Source organism: Lactuca virosa, chromosome 7 (genome assembly GCF_052849685.1).
Source record: "Lactuca virosa cultivar CGN04683 chromosome 7, Lactuca_virosa_CGN04683_v6, whole genome shotgun sequence".
NCBI classification, from domain to species: domain Eukaryota; kingdom Viridiplantae; phylum Streptophyta; class Magnoliopsida; order Asterales; family Asteraceae; genus Lactuca; species Lactuca virosa.
Window position 1 is genome coordinate 88,008,311 of NC_136432.1, and position 17,845 is coordinate 88,026,155.

General features: G+C 36.6%; 2 protein-coding genes across 2 annotated transcripts; both read left to right on the forward strand.

Annotated features, from left to right (window-relative positions):
* The first annotated feature begins 519 nt into the window (after positions 1-519).
* On the forward strand, positions 520-3,441 carry LOC145126223 (EIN3-binding F-box protein 1-like). The gene is made up of 2 exons (XM_079061625.1): positions 520-813; positions 1,537-3,441. Exons 1-2 carry the CDS (start codon positions 789-791, stop codon positions 3,405-3,407), a joined length of 1,896 nt encoding a protein of 631 aa, XP_078917751.1. The 5' UTR covers positions 520-788; the 3' UTR covers positions 3,408-3,441.
* A 594-nt stretch (positions 3,442-4,035) lies between these two features.
* On the forward strand, positions 4,036-6,258 carry LOC145123334 (O-Glycosyl hydrolases family 17 protein). Its single transcript, XM_079058545.1, has 2 exons — positions 4,036-4,379; positions 5,021-6,258. Exons 1-2 carry the CDS (start codon positions 4,036-4,038, stop codon positions 6,171-6,173), a joined length of 1,497 nt encoding a protein of 498 aa, XP_078914671.1. The 3' UTR covers positions 6,174-6,258.
* Positions 6,259-17,845: the final 11,587 nt, after the last annotated feature.

Sequence of the window (17,845 nt, forward strand, 5' to 3'; positions counted from 1 at the left end):
GATAGTAAAGAGGAGGTTGACAAAGAGTTTTTTTTTCGTGAACTCGATATAATTAACTCATTTTTAGTTGTTCGTGGTTGATAATCTGTATGCGTAAATTGTACGAAGTCAGTCCCGAACATTCCATCCCTTCTTTGTGGTGGTTTCAAAATGTGTTTATGTCACATCTCACCAACCTCTTTTCAACTCCAGAACGTACATTAATACTCAAGTAACGATGTTTTAGTGTAAATGGTCATTTTATGAATATGAGAAAAGCTAGATCATTTTTGTTACTCTTTTTTCGTGATGGTAAGTTTTGTTAATGTTGTGTTATTATTTTTTTGGATACAACGTTTCATCCTAATCATGAAACATAATTATTTCAAACCTACAAATGGGAACACTACGGAAAATAAAATAAAATCATTGGGCTCCTAGTGTTGGTACAAGTTGTAATGCCACAGAAACAACGGGAAACAATATGAATTCTTTAAAGATTCAATGAATGTATATGCAACATGCATTTAACATCTTCTGCGATGGTTTAGGGGGAGATGCAGGCAATGTATTTGTAGACTAAACCTCACTTTTACATACATGCACCCCCATATATATGTACATATATATAGCCCAGAAAACCTGTTACACAAATAAGTATATGCTCTTCAACAAATTCACAATTTAGGTTACACGCAATAAAATCTTGAAAAAAAATCAATCAAGTACTACACTTTTTTGATAATTTCTTTGTGCTTTTCCGTGGAATATCAGACTCTCTTGGTGGGTTATTCCCAGAAGTTACAAAAATGCCTACTTTGGTTAATTACTGTGGTAAGTTCCCCTAAATTTCTTGTTCTTAAAATTTTCCAATTGGGGGTTTCTTGATTTCTAGGTCAAAGATTGAAATTTTTAGTTAGATCTTGATGGTTTTTTTTTAATTGGGATGGTTTTCATTTCTGGGTATTTCGTAAATTTCTGAATTATGTGTTTTTTCATCCATTTTTGTTTATGTTGGTTAAAATTGAATGGGTGAATTGAGAATTGACATGATGAACCTAAATATTTTTGAACTTTGAAGCAGTTTTTAGGGTTTATCGTAGTAGAATAGACATAAAAGATTTAATAAACTATTCTGTAGGGTTTTGTGATTATCTATTTGTAACCCTAGATTGTAGTTAGTTAGTACAAAGCATTAACCTTTTAGGGAGCATTCTTCATTCTTCAACTATAAATACATGTAAATCTTGTAATTCGCTATAATGAGTAGCATAATCGTTGAATATGAAATTTGGTACACTAAATGTTATCATGAGGATCTATATGGAAGGACTGATTCTATTTAGGGCTGATTTCCGATTGGATGAACAAAGACTCTTTTTTGCACCGAACCGTCTGAATGACCATTTTACCCTTTGTCTGGATTCTGGAATCTGATGGCTGTATAGATAAATAATGTCTGTCCGGATAAAGTATAATGTTTATTTTGTGCACCGAACGACCATTTTACCCTTTGTCTGAATCTAGTTTCTGATGATCTGATGTTTGCATTTATAGGTGATGATAAACATCATACGGGAGGATCATTATGTTCCATGAATTCAAACCGTTTATTTTCCATTCTTGATGTTTATAACCACCCTTGCAAACGTTCACGAATCAATGATTCATATAGCCTTTTTTCCAATAACAAAAACAATCCATCAATCGAAATCCTCCCGGATGAATGTCTTTACGAGATCTTCCGGCGGTTATCTGGCGGCAAAGGGAGGAGTGTCGCCGCCTGTGTCTCACTCCGGTGGCTTACCCTCATAAGTAACCTCAAAGCCTCAGAAATTATCGTTTCCAATAAGGTCAAAGTCAAAGTCAACAACGAGTTTTCATATGATGATGAACAAGAGAACGATGGGTATCTCACAAGGTCTTTAGAAGGAAAGAAAGCAACCGATACAAGACTTGCTGCCATTGCAGTTGGAACATCTGCCCGAGGTGGATTGGGCAAGCTTTCGGTCAGGGGAAGTGATAAAGTGACAAGTATCGGATTTTCAGCGATTGCCCGAGGCTGCCCGAATCTTAGGGTTCTTTCTTTATGGAATGTTCCCATGATTGGAGATGAATCTTTAATCGAAATCTCCAAATGCCAATTTTTAGAAAGTCTTGATCTTTGTCATTGCCCTTTAATTTCCAACATTGGTTTAATTTCAATAGCCAAGAACTGCCCAAATCTGTCTTCTTTGACCATCGAATCTTGTAAAAACATTGGAAACAAAAGCCTTCAAACCATTGCCCGGTGCTGCCCGAATCTACAATCACTCACCATCAAAGACTGCCCGAATGTTGGTGACCAAGGTGTTGCTACTCTTTTTTCATCATCATTGGTTCTTACAAAGGTAAAGCTTCAATCTTTAGATATAACGGACTTATCACTAGCGGTGATCGGGCGATACGGGAAGTCAATTACCAATCTTGCCCTCACAAACCTTCGAAACGTGAGCCAAAAAGGTTTTTGGGCGATGGGTAATGCGGGAAATCTTGAATCTTTGATGTCCTTAACGGTAATTTCGTGTTGTGGGATCACGGATTTGAGCCTTAAAGTGATTGGAAAAGGTTGTCATGTTTTGAAACATTTGGTTCTTAAAAAGTGTTGGTTTTTATCCGATAAAGGGTTGGTTTCGTTTGCCCGAGCTGCCCGGTTTCTTGAAAGCTTGCAGTTAGAAGAGTGTAATCGGGTAACCCAACAAGGGATTTTGGGTACTTTATCGAATCAAAACTCAAAGATGAAATCTTTTTCGGTTGTAAAATGTATGGGGGTTATAGATTTAGACGAAAAAGCCATCGACTTTTTCGAAAAAAATCAATCTTTACATTCTTTAACAATCAAGAATTGCATTGGGTTCGGAAACAAGAACTTGGAAATGATCGGGAAGTTATCTCCAAATTTACATAATCTTGATCTAACCGGGCTTTCCGGAATCACCGATTCCGGCCTTTTCGACTTTCTCAAAACCCGCACCGCCGGACTTAAAAAAATCAACCTTACCGATTGCATAAACTTGACCGACAAAGTGGTGGTGGATTTGGTCAAGATCCATGGCGGAACCCTAGAACTACTCAATCTTGGCGGGTGCCGGAAAATCACCGACGAAAGCATGGCGGCAATCGGAAGAAATTGCGGGCTTCTCAAAGATCTTGATGTTTCGAAGAGCGGAATCACGGATTCCGGTGTTTCTTGGCTGTGTTGTGAAGGGAATATGAGGTTGCGGGTTCTTGCTTTATCGGGTTGTATGGTTTCGAATGAAAGTATGTTGTCTTTTGAGAAAATGGGAGAGACCCTTGTTGGGTTGAACCTCCAAATGTGTAATTTAATTAGTAGGAGTGCGATTGAGTCACTTGTGGTTAATCTTTGGAGATGTGATATACTTTCTTAAGTGAACCGGTTGGGGTTATGGTCCGGTTTTTTTTGTTTATGGCTCATTTTGGGGTTGGTCAAACGTGAGATGGTTGACTTTTTGTACGGTCAAAGTCAAAGAAACAATTGGGGTTGATTTTGGTTAGGTAAAACCCCATGTTGTTTAATTGGATTTAAGTTCTTATTTCCCATTTTTTGTGTCACACTTTATATTAATTATATATTTATTTATAATACTTATTGTATTTTTCGATATTGTTATCGCAATTCGCAAAGAATTAAAGTACACATTCCAATAAATCATCAACAATTCAAATAAATAAAGACATTTAATTTTGAAGTAAAAGAATATCAACGATTCAAATAAATAAAATATATTTTTAAGTAAAAAAGAAACACGTATAGTTATAAAAGTCGTAGGACATGTCTAAAATACATTAGAATGTCATTTTTACATATTTACAATGTTAAAGAAACTAATTCCAACTTAACCTTTGTTCCAAATAATCTCTAGAACAAGTTACCACAAAGATTGATCCATTTGGGCATCTAATCCCTTTATCAACTTTTGTCCAATTCCTTGCCTTTTCACAAAGTTCTCCTAACCTTATATCAACATACCTTTGCCACTTTCCATACCCACAAACATGGAATCCCACAAATCTTTATTTTTGTGGGTTTCTATGATCGTTTTCATATTACATTCCAAAACTTTATCAGTTCGAGGGCTTGGGGTTAATTGGGGTACGCGTGCATCACATCCTTTGTCACCTAATATTGTGGTGAAGTTAATGAAGGACAATGGGTTCGATAAAGTTAAACTCTTTGAAGCCGAGCCTAGGGTTTTGGACGCGCTTAGAAATTCAGGACTTCAGGTTATGCTCGGGATTCCTAATGATTTCTTAGCTCCATTGGCTAGTGGTGTTAGGGTTGCTGAGGATTGGGTGGCAAAAAATGTATCTGCTTATGTTTCACGTGGAGTTGATATAAGGTTAGTTATATGTTAAAGTACGAAAATTTTATTTTTTATTTATTAGCGTTTAAAAGTTGGACTTGCATTGTTGTATCGAATACATCGATCAAATCAATATTTTAATGATCAACCACTTTCAGCAGTCTGTCCGTTGATTAAAAAATATTAAAATTACGGATAAATTTCTTTGACCTTTTACTTATTATTTTCTATATGATGATCAGAACACTTGTATTTTATGACTAAATGGAATTAGAAACAAATGTATAACTTTTCTATTACATTATAGAACTTTATATATGATGTTTCTTGATATTTAACTAATTACTCATATAATTACTTATTTATATGAAATCATTTTTAACTATTAAAGGTGAATAACAATAATCCAATCATAGTAGACAAGGTCGTATCTAGTTTTTGAATAACAATAAAAATTGTTTTCTATTTTGAAAATATTGTTATGATATAATAAGATGAATAAAACAAATAAAAAGAAGAGTCTAAAATAAATAAACAAATGATGAAAATAGTCGAATGGAATACATTACTATTTCTTGGATTAATCTAATAATAAGGTGATTAAATAAAAAATAAAATAAGATTCTAAAATAAAAATTGTTTCTAATTTAAAAATATTGATTTTTGATTTTTGTTAGGTATGTAGCGGTTGGGAACGAACCGTTTCTCAAGACCTACAAAAACATGTTCACAAACGCAACTCTTCCGGCTCTCCAAAACATCCAAGCCGCCTTAATAAAAGCCGGTCTAGGCAGTCAAGTCAAAATAACAGTCCCACTAAACGCTGACGTTTACGAAAGCAACTCCGGCGTCCCATCAGAAGGAAATTTCCGGTCAGACATCCACAGCCTCATGATCTCCATCGTCCAATTCCTAAGCGACAACGCAGCACCACTCACCATCAACATCTACCCTTTCCTCAGCCTCTACGCCGACCCACATTTTCCAATTGACTTTGCATTCTTCGCCGGAACAAATGCTCCGGTGGTTGATGGAACAATTTCATACACAAATGTATTTGATGCTAATTACGATACCCTTGTGTGGGCCCTTGAAAAGAACGGTTTTCCGGCGATGCCGGTGATCGTTGGAGAGATCGGGTGGCCAACTGACGGTGACCAAAATGCGAATTTAGGGTATGCACGGAAGTTTAACCAAGGGTTGATAAGCCGGATAATTCAAGGACAAGGGACACCGAAAAGGAAAACACCACCGGATGTTTACATTTTCGGGCTTATCGATGAGGATCAGAAAAGTATAGACCCTGGTAATTTTGAACGACATTGGGGGGTTTTTAATTATGATGGCACAGTCAAGTATAGACTTGACCTAGGAAGTAATAATAGGACGCTGGTGTCAGCTAAAGGGGTCCGGTACTTATCCCGACAGTGGTGCGTTATGGCAGAAGGGGCAAGTGAATCAGACCCTAATTTAGCTGATAGTGTGAAGTATGCGTGTACTTATGCGGATTGTACGAGTTTAGGTTATGGTTCTTCGTGTAATGGTTTGGATGCGCGGGGTAATGCGTCGTATGCGTTTAATCAATATTTTCAAACGTTTAATCAGCAAAAAGGAACGTGTGATTTTCATAATTTATCTGTTGTTACGAAAATTCAGCCAACAACAGGGATGTCGGATTGTAAATATGAGATTATGATTGATCTTGGGAAGCATGAGAAGTCGCGGAATCCGGTGACGTCTGTGGCGGCATTTGGGTGGAGATTGCAAGATTTGAGCTACTCCGGTGTGGTGGTGGTTATGTTGTCGTTTATCATTAGTTGGGTTTCGTGAGGAGATTTAGTTTTGAATCTTGTACATTGTATTTCTGCTTTAAGTTTCGCGTGATTTATTTTATCAAAAGATGAATAATGATTTCTGTCGCATTTCTAATTGTTTATTGGTTTATTTTGCGTTTCACTAAATCATTCACGTCTCTTACTGCTTCAACACTGAATGGTTTCTACCAAAAAGCCCCTAAATTATATTTAATCACCAAAAATGTATTTAAATGACTGCAACCTTTTCTTACAAAAATAGATTATTATTTTAATAGTATAAATTTGCAACCAGCAACCATATAATACATTCAAATAATTGAAACATATAACTAGTTACATGGGAACATATAATTTTGTTTTAAAATTTACACACCAAATTTAAAGTTTTTTTTCCCTCGACTTAATATAAAGGAAATGGAAGATTTTGACTTAACAAGTCATAGTTCTGAGTAGAGAAGAATTCTCCATACCTTCTTTTGGTTTCCAAATAATGTGGTCCAATATGTTACAAAAGTTCATGTAAAACTGCAAGTAAAAAGTAGATGACTATAATTTTATCATATTTAACCCAATAATTATTTATAATATTATTTATTTATTTTCAGAATGGAAGAAAGATATATGTTGCTTGCCTTGTGGTATTCAAGAGTATCTCCAACAGCTTTTCGAACATCCACCATAAAAAGAGATGCTGCAACTTCAAATACCTTAAATGAAAATACTATTAGTCATAATCAATATAATTAATTCTTTATAAAATAAGTTTCTTAAAAAACAATATTGCAAGTGTAATAAAAAATGAAATGCAAAAGTTTTAACTTTTACCTCTAAAACAACGGCAAATTGCCCCACTCGATTCATCGATTCACAGAAGCTCCTTCGAGACGTGTCTGCAAATTAATTTGTGGAATTTAAGTTATAGAAAAATATTAGGAAAAAGAAAATGAGGGAAATTTTGTATACCTTGTAGTATTAGACTAGGATTTATATTATATTAGAATGTATCAAAGTGTAACATTATAAAGTATATATATACTCTTGTAATGTATTCACGTAAGATATACAATATTGATTACAAAGTTTAACTTGGTATCAGAGCCAATTAACCCTAAACCTAATCGGCAGCCACAACCGCCGTTCTCCGTCCAGAAGTCGTCAATTGTTGTATTCTTCTGTTTTCTGTTCTCTGGTAATCACAAAACAAGATGACAACTCACACAAGTTTGTTTCAAATGTACTGGAAAACGATGATTCAGCCCTTTCTTGTAACAAACAATCTATTCGGCTATATCGATGGTACCATTCCTTGTCCCTCTTCTACCATCTCAATGGCTACATCTGGCTACATCTTCTTCTGATAAAGACAAAGAACCGACTGCTGCAACACAAGTCAACCTAGAGTTTACAATCTGGGTTTTGAATGACACTCACGTAAGGATGATAATTCTGTCCACAATCTCTGAAACTGCTTTTCAACATGCTCAAGGAAACACTTCTCGAGAATTATGGCTTGCTCTGGAACGTGCTTTTGCGCCTCATACCTCTTCAAGGGAATACACCTTGAAGACTCAACTATTGAAGATACAAATGAAACCTAATGAGTCGTCATCCGCCTATCTTACTAGGGCTCAAGAATACTTGGATGCCTTAGCCAACGTAGACGAACCCATGAAAGAAAAAGATTTGGTCATGCTCGTTCTATCTGGGTTGCGTGAAGAATAAAATGGTCTCAAGTCAACCATCCTTGCCCGTCAAGTTCCCATTCACTTCGTTGATCTTCATGCTCTACTGCTAGATCATGATTATATGATCTCAAAAACCTCCATTGAGGTTACCCCAGCGCAAGCCTTCACTGCAGCAACATCTATTCGTAAATCGGTCCCTACAACTATCTCGTCCCAGGCCTCTACAAGGCTCTACAGAGGCAGTTCAAGCCATTCAACAACTTGCTGCTCAGTTAGGTTTTCAGTTGCAACCTCAAGCACACTACACAAATAGATCTCAGAACAACCGTGATCGGGCTCAAAACAGTCGATCAGGCAACTCCAACAACAATCGTGGACGTAGGAACTACAACAATCGCACTCAAGGAAGAGGTACTCGTAATCAATTTAGTTGGGCATCTAATCAAAATAATGTTTTTGGTACATGTAACAGGTGTGGTATAGGGCATGTATTGTCTCAATGTCCAATCTGTGACCCCAATACACTCACTTGGATCGAGATAAGCACCATCTGCCAACTATGTTGATTATCGCTCACAAGATTCAAGTACATGACTTCCAGATACAGGATTGAGTCATCATGCTGCATCGAATCTTTCTAGTTTTGAAAACTCTGAAGCCTACTATGGCGAGGATAATCTTCATGTTGGCAAAGGTAAAGGTTTGCCTATCTTACATATTGGTTCTTCAAGCTTTCATTCACCCACCAAAACATTCAATCTTAAACATGTCCTACATGTCCCAACCATTCCATAAAATATCCTCTCTGTTTAACAATTTTGTCAAGATAATAATGTTTATTTTGAATTTCATTCTACCTTTTTTCTTGTGAAGGACATGTTTACACATAATATCCTCCACATGGGTCCAAGTAACGGGAGAGTGCAATCTATAGTGTCCTTCTTTGCAACTCGTGCTTCTCCAACTACATGGCATCAAAGATTGGGCCACCCTCACCCTCAACTTTTGAAGTCTATGTTTTCTAAGTTTCATTTACCTTTGACTAACAATTGTTCTAGTATTTCTTGTGATTCATGTTCTATTGGCAAGTCCTCAAAACTTCATTTATTACCATCTAATATTAAAAGCAATCATATGTTGGATCTTGTTTTTTGTGATGTTTGGGGTCCCGCTCCGGTTACATCCTTCGGTGGCCACCATTATTTTTTATTGTGTGTAGATCATTTTACTAGATTCATGTGGATATTTCCTTTACAGAAAAATCTGATGTTTACACTACCTTCAAACAATTTATTCTCACTGTTGAAAGCCAATTTGACACTAAACTTAAATCTGTTCAAACCGATTGGGGTGTGGGGGGGGGGGTTAATTCTGTAACTTTTCCTCCTTTTCCACTCTTGGCATCTTACATCGCCTTTCTTCTCCACACACAAGTGAACAAAATGGCTATGTTGAACGCCGTCACCGACACGTTGTCGCAACTGGCCTCATATTATTAGTCAAATCTAATGTTTCACGACGTTTTTGGCATTTTTCCTTTGACACCGCCACTTATCTTATTAATCGAATGCCCTCACAGACAAATTCCAATACCTCTCATTTTGAACTTGACTTTCGCCATCAACCTGATTACTTATTCCTACGAGTGTTTGGGTGTCAATGTTTTCCTCACATACACCCTTACAACAAACATAAAATGGACTTCCGCTCTACACCATGTTTGTTTCTCGGTTATAGTACCTCCCACCATGGCTATCGCTGCTTCGATCCACAAACCAACTGCATCTATATTGCACACCATGTCCGCTTCAATGAACAATTATTTCCATTTGCCATGTCTCCAAATCCTCCTGATCCTTCTCCATTCAACAAACCATATTACTCATCTTATCTAACTTCTCAACCTGTTCCAAATTTACCTAACCACCAAAATGACACACCACCTCAAACTGAACCACCACAACCATCCCCAACCATGCAATCACATGCTTCACCTCAACCTGCTCCTTTCCCTAGCCAAACATACTCCCGTCGAACAAACATACACCCTAACACTCCCTCCACTTCTTCCGCCTGTGACCAGTATACACATGCTCAACCATCTTCCACTCAATGATTTCTAGATTTGAGAAACAAGTTACAAGTGGCTTCCCAGCCTTAGCTTGCGGGGGAATATTAGACTAGGCTTTATATTATATTAGAAGGTATCAAAGTGTAACATTGTAAAGTGTATATATATATATATATATATATATATATATATATATATATATATATATATACTATTGTAATTTATTCACATAAGATATACAATATTGATTACCAAGTTTAACTTGTAGCCATGTGTTTGGACCTGGAAACCCAATAATTCTGCAATCACTTCAACTGTTGAAATTATATCTTTAGCTGCCTTGCGTGACACAAAACGAGTTTGTCTCTTTACATGATCCTTAAATAAAATAAAATAAAATAACATAAATTTACATTTGAGACAAAACAATCAACTATTTGACATGCATTGGACTGAGACAGTGACTGATGTACCTGATGTCTGTCAAATAAGGGAGATAGGTTTAGGCCTTGAGACAGGGTGATCATTTCAAATGCGTTCACTAGTAAAGGGTTGGTTTTTTTCTTCTGATTGTTTAGTCACAAATTGGTTGTCTATAATATTAGCCCTAAATTTCGGGATGTCACAAATCGTTTTATATTTTTATATGATTCAAGTCCAACACTCTTTACATAATAAGATTTAAATCACTAGTTGTTTCTACAACAACAAACCAGTTCTTGTGGATTTTGAAGATGAAAGTCAGCTCGTTTGACACTCAAAAAGTCAAACATGAACTTAATTTCATTAAGTTTGATTTGTTGTTTAAACCTTTTGACTTTAGAGTCTTGTTTTATGTGTATAGAAGTACAGATTTGGACAACAAGCACAGAAGCAAAACAATGGTGATCCCAACAATGATAACAGTGGTGCACATCAATCACATTTTGATATTTCATCAATTTCAATAGTTTTTTTCAGTATTTCTTATGGTTATTTGATATTTGATCAAAACAACGATCACAAACAAACTTCAAATTCAAATTCATATTCAAATTTCAAATGGGTCATTCGCGGCCGGAAAACAACTAAGAAACCGGCGATATAGATCTGGAATGTCCTTCACTTGTCGACCTGTTGGCAGCGATATCACCACCGCCAACAAGTTGACAAGTGAAGGACATTCCGGACCCATATCGCCGGTTTCTTCGCCGTTTTCCGGCGGCGAATGACTCATCTGAAACATGAATTTGAATTTGAAGTTTGTTTGTAATCGTTGGTTTGATCAAATATCAAATAACCATGAGAAATACTGGAAAAAAAAACTATTGAAATTGATGAAATATTAAAATGTGATTGATGTGCAACATTGTTCTCATTGTTAGGATCACCATTGTTTTGCTTCTTTGCTTGTTGTCCAAGTATATACTTCTATACACATAAAACAAGACTCTACAGGGTTTAAACAACAAATCAAACTTAATGAAATTAAGTTCATACTTGACTTTTTGAGTGTCAAACGAGCTGGCTTTCATCTTCAAAATCCATAAGAATTGGTGTGTTGTTGTAGAAACAGCTAGTGATTGAAATCTTATTATGTAAAGAGTGTTGGACTTGAATCATATAAAAATAGAAAAAGATTAGAATCCATGTCAAATTTGAACTTGTGTTATTCAAGATTTGACTTTCTAGAAGCCAATAACTTGAAGTTCTTGGGATGGATGAAGAGTGAGAAAGTGTTGGGTCTAAAATTTGGTTTATACTTTGCTTTTCTAGGATTTTGTAGTTTTCGGTCTTGGGCCGAAAACCATCTTGGGTTTATTTGTAGCTTGGACCGAAAACTCATGTGTATTTAGTCTAGCCTTTGAGTTGTGGGCTTGGGTTTTCTGTCCATATGTATAAATAGTCATTAGGGGAGTGTTCAGTGGGTGACATAGAGTATTAGAGAGAAAGGGGCGTTCTAGAGGAGCAATCATTGTTGTCACATTCATATGTTCTAGAGAGAGAAAGTTAGAGAGAAGAAGTGTATGTGTGTGAATCTTGTGTTGGATCATCATTCATATCATCAATACATTGAAGATTCATCAAGTTCTTCTTCTTCTTCTCCATTTCATCTTGCATCATCCACTTGATTGGGATTCCGCACCATCAAGTGGATCAGATTGATACATCAAGCAGTTTTAGGGACTTACAGTTGGTGTCAAAGCTTGGATCGTATCAATTAAATTGGCAAGATATTGAACGTTTTTGGATTTTTTTTCTTGAAGGATTTGGCATTTTGGATGGTTTTGGACAAAATATTGGGGGTTTGTTCTCCGTGTTCTTCATAAAAATGACTTTTTGATCGAGTTAAGGGCTTAAAAAAGTGAAAAAATGTGTTTTTTTGACGTAATCAGCGAGGGCGAGGCGGCCATTTTCGCACAGTAGCTAGCTTTTCCGAAGCGTTTGCGGTCAGAAGGTCGTTTACAGCCGAAAACGAGGGTTTTCGGTGGAGCGTGTCCGAGTTTGCGGTGGAGCGGGCCTCGGACGTTTTCGGCTTCGGACAGTTTACAGTTTCGCACGTGTTCAATCCTCGCAAGTTTGTAGTCCTCGTTTGCGGTCAACAGCCCTTTTGCGGTCAGCAGTGAATCTTCTCGATAAGGTTCAAGAAGCTTCGCGATTTCGGCCATTCCAAGAAGCCTCGCGTTTTCGGTCCAAGTTTCGGATTTTTGACATTTTTGGCCCAAAAAAATCAATTTTTTGAATTTAAAATTTTCGTTTTCTGCTCAAAGCTTTGACTTTTGATTTTTGACTTACTAGTTTGACTTTTGACCTTAAAAGTTGACTTTGACTTTGAAGTTTGACCTTTGACTTTCTCGTTTAATTTTCAAGTTTTCACGTCTGGCTTTTCGGTTTGACTTTTCAAGTTTGACTTTTTTTAATTTGACTTTTAAGGTTGACTTTTGAGGTTTATAGTCAAAGGGCATTTTTGATAAACAATAAGTTCCTCAAACACCCCAGTCAATGAAGTTTCATGCTCTCAATCTTGTGAAGCTACAATTAAGTTTCTTCGTGATCAAATCGATATATTAAAAAGAGAAAATGAGGACCTTAAATATGAAGGATATACACTTAGGAAGGGCCAAAACCCTTAAAAGCACAACTAGAGGCCAAAACCAAGGACTTTAGAACACTTCATGAGGAATACAGCAACAAATGTGCAAATTATACATATGTTAAGGAAAAGCTTGCTAACTTGACTGCCGAACTTGATACATTAAAAGCTAAATATAAAGATGTAGATTTTACCATTAAGAATTTTGATGTGTCAAGTGAGGTAGTTGCATCGATGATAGAAAAACAACTAACATTTAAAGATAATCAAAACAAGGGTCTAGGGTATCATAGTGTTCCACCTCCTCTAAATGACAACTATAACCCACCTCTTGAGACCAACAAGGAAGAGATACCTACTCAGTTTGGCCAATCCCCTGTACCAGCTTCAGTTAAAACTGAACAATATGGGCCAACTGAGAGTGTTGAGGTGAAGGATACTAATGTTTCTACTTCCTGTGCAGGTAAAGTAGTGGAAGATGAGGACAAGGAGAGCATAATTAGTTATAGTTCTGTTAATTCTACTGACTGGCAAACCAATGTCTCCTTGAACTCTGAATCTGTTGCTTCTAACTCAGTTACTTCTAATCAACATGTTGTTGGTATATACAGGCCACCAAAATAAGCGAAGTAGACTACTTGCTGCAAGTGTGCTTGTGGGAACAATCAGAGACAAGGCAAGAGCACGCCACCAGGGGCAGGAAGAAACAACTCATACGTGAAGAAACAGACATGTTTTCATTGTGGAACACCTGGACACATTGCCATAAATTGTCCAAATCGTGAATATGTTCCCTACTACGCTCAAGGATGGCAGAACGCGCCAAGAAGGAGATACTCCAAAAGAAATCCTTCGAGGTCACAATCACGCAATGGTGACTGGAACGCGCAGAAGGGCAAGAATCCAAATCCAAAGGCCAAGAATCAAAATCCCAAGGACAAGAAGGGAATGTCTGCCAAGAAGTCCAATTCAAGAGATGCTCCAGTGAAACCAAGACCGGTTAGGTCAAAGTCATCTCAGCAATCGGCTTCAAGTTCAAAATCAAGTGCTAAGGCACCCAACCGATTGAACAAGAAATGGGTTAAACCCAACTACAGATGGGTACCAAAGGTTCAAACTCCCAAATATTCAAATGATTCTAACATTTCTTCATATTTTGTTTGTGATAAGCCGGATATGTCATGGGAGAGAGTACCTTGCGTTGATGACAAAGGTCAACCCAGTTTCAAAATGGACTGGGTTCCAAAGACCAACTGATCTCGCTTTATGTGCTGGAGCAGCCATGGAGGCATATCATCAGACTTCGGTTTGTTGATAGTGGTTGTTCCTGGGACATGATAGGAGACATCTCTCAACTTTACAATACTCAGAACTTTAAGTGAGAGTATGTGTCCTTTGCGGGAAAGGAAGAAAGGAGAGGATCACAAATGGGGATTGTACTTAACGATGTGAAGAATTTTTGGATCTGTTCTGAGATTGAAATATGCGTGTTGTTCTCAGATCATCTGGTTGCAACTTCAATTGGTGAATTACGGTTTGAGTTTTCTTCTCGATACTCCTGAGTTTTTATTAAAATGATTCGTTTCAAAGACAATTTTTTAGTTTTGCACATTTATTTTATTTTCTTTCTTCCCCATGCACAATTTAAGGGGGAGAAATCAAAACACAAAAAAAAAAATTAGAAAAAATTAGAAAAACAAAAAAAATCCAAAAATATGTTCTTATGGTTTTTCTTTCGTAGGTATTATTCGGGAAGTGATATCAGATTGAGTGATAACGGGCAGTTTAAACAAGTGTAAGGCACTAAAGCTGAATTGTCTAGACTCTGTGTTCAATGTGCTGGTAGGCACGAAGGGTTCAAAAGGACTAGACTTAGATTGGCAATGCAAGGACTTGACAATATAGGCTTAGATAGTTTTATTTGGACTGACAATACGACGCTCGGGTAGATTGAGCAGTGAGATAAACATGGGAACCTGTTGGATACACTAAAATTCATATGTATCTAGAACTGTGGGTTAACATTTCCTTGATGTATGGTCTCATGACCTTAATTCTGGTACTGATAGGGCAACTGGGGGGTTCTGATAAAGTAGGTCTGTAGGAAATTATTTTCTTGCTTTCTATCTGTCAGTCATATGTTGCCTCCTCTGCGTGATTGGAACATATCCGACCCGGAATGCAACATATGCAACTCTATCTCTATGCATCTTCTTATCTATGCAATTCTTTCTATTTGTTAGTCATATGCTGTCCCCTCTGCGTGATCGGAAGATCCGACTTGGGACACAGCATATGCACCTTTCTATATCTTTAACCCTCTATCTATGTTAGTCATATGTTGTTCCCTTTGCGTGATTGGAACACATCCGACCTGGGATACAACATATGCACTTCTATATCTGACTTCTTTCTTAATGATTGTATACTCACCTAAAGTAAAGAGTTCTTTGGAAGTTCTTGATTACCGGGGTATATCGGGAAGTGGAGAAACACGTTCTAGTACATCTAAAATTGAACCATTTAATAGGTTGTCTGCAGATCTCGCTGCTGAATTTAAGTGGACAACAATATCCTTGGTCGTCGTCAGCTAAATGGTCCATTTAGGAATATAGGTGAAATGTCTTGTCCCTTATAATCTGTCCAATTTGTCAATATTCTTTGTGTTTAAGTGGATCACAATATCGGTGATTGACCAGATCTAAGCATGCAGGTTTGTGCTGATAAACGATATTGAATTGCCTGAAAACTTTGATCCCAAATCAGTCTTAAATTTAGTTATCATTTTTGTTTATGTTAAATTTGTTCATAGTTTTCCTCTATGCACAAATTTAGGGGGAGAATTAAAATTTTTTAAAATCAAACAAAAATCAGAAAAATTAAAAATCCAAAAATAGTGTTAATTCTGTTTTATTTTCTTTTTCAGAAAATTCAAAAATCCAAAAATATTTTTGTTTCTATTTTATTTTTTCAGAAAATATGAAAAATCCAAAAATATTGTGTGCTAAGTTTTCTTTTAGTTTTGTTTTTATCTCAAATTTTCTTTGTCTTGAAAAGTGAACTCAGATGTAGATGAGACTCATGGAGACTGTATCGAGATTTTCTGAGCCAACGCTTCATCCGTGATTGTCGAAGAATATTCATTCGAAGGAACAAGAAATGAAGATTAGTCTTTCAACATTCAATCTTTCAACCCCAGAAGCAAGGTGAAGCTGTATTTTAAGATTATGTGACAGATTGCATTGAAGCCTCCTCAATCAATTTGCTGCTATCTATGTACCTGCTTAAGTGATCCAGAAGATTCGTTCTCTCTATTATTCTCTCTGAAGATTCTCAAGCTGAAAGTGTTGTTTTTCAAGAATCTTTTCAAGAAGCCTCCACACCCAACGTGCGTTCAAAGTCAAATTTTGAAGAAAAACCCAACTGTTCAAGATGAAGTCATTCACTCAGAAGATTTATATGTTCATCTTGAAAGTTGTGAAGAAATAGAAGATTAACGCTGAAGCCAAGCACAAAGTGAAGATTGACAAGAAATGCAAGCTACAAATTTAGGGGGAGTTTGTTAGGTCATAAGAAAAGAAAGCTATAAACCAAGGGGGGGATTGTTGGGTCTAAAATTTGGTTTATACTTTGCTTTTCTAGGCTTTTGTAGTTTTCGGTCTTGGGCTGAAAACCATCTTGGGTTTATTTGTAGCTTGGACCGAAAACTCATGTGTTTTCGGTCTAGCCTTTGAGTTGTGGGCTTGGGTTTTCGGTCCATATGTATAAATAGTCATTAGGGGAGTGTTTAGTGGGTGACGCTAGAGTATTAGAGAGAAAGGGGCGTTCTAGAGAAGCAATCATTGTTGTGGCATTCATATGTTCTAGAGAGAGAAAGTTAGAGAGAAGAAGTATGTGTGTGTGAATCTTGTGTTGGATCATCATTCATATCATCAATACATTGAAGATTCATCAATTTCTTCTTCTTCGCCATTTCATCTTGCATCATCCACTTGATTGGGATTCCGTACCATCAAGTGGATCGGATTGATACATCAAGCAATTTTAGGGACTTACAGAAAGTCTACCAGTAAAGGGCTCTTCAAATGGTACAATGTCAACCCCTTAAATCACATCAATCTCAACACCGATTTTGGGGTTTCTTCTGGAAAACAATCCCAATATTACTTTTGAATCTCATCAAAATTAGTAAAATTCAATGAACAGAAGGCTTTGACCAATTGGAAACTCAATTACTCATTATGCGAAACAACACAAAACTAATAGAGAAAAATACTTACCCCGAAGAATTTGAAATATGTTGACAATGTCTAAATTCTCTTCTCTCCTTACGTCAGTTATCGCTTTAATAACCTTAAGAAAAGTAACCCTATAATTATAAGGCTTGAATTTAGCCTAAATTTTTTATCAGGTGAAACTGAAATCTGAAGAAATAAATTGCACAAATATTTCAACTTCTCGAACATACCACAAGCCAAACTCTTCAAAGGATCAAGAACGACACACATTTACACATACCTCTTGTTGGGAAAACGGCCTCAAGGTTCCCAACAACCTCCTAATAACAATAATAAAGAAAAATAATCGGACACAAGAATATACGTGGAAACTCCAAAACTAGAGAAAATCCACGGGTCTCTAGAGAGAACGATCCACTATATGATAAATTGTTACAATCACATAGACTAATCTCTCAAGCCTCCCCAAAAATACTCACACTTTATCAAAGTGTTAACAAAGACTTTCTATACTCTAATACAAGAGAAGAAACTATAAAATAAGAGAAGAAAGAAAGAACCAAACACTTCAAATGTATTTTGGTTGGGGTGCTTTGAAACCAAAGCCTTGATCTTATT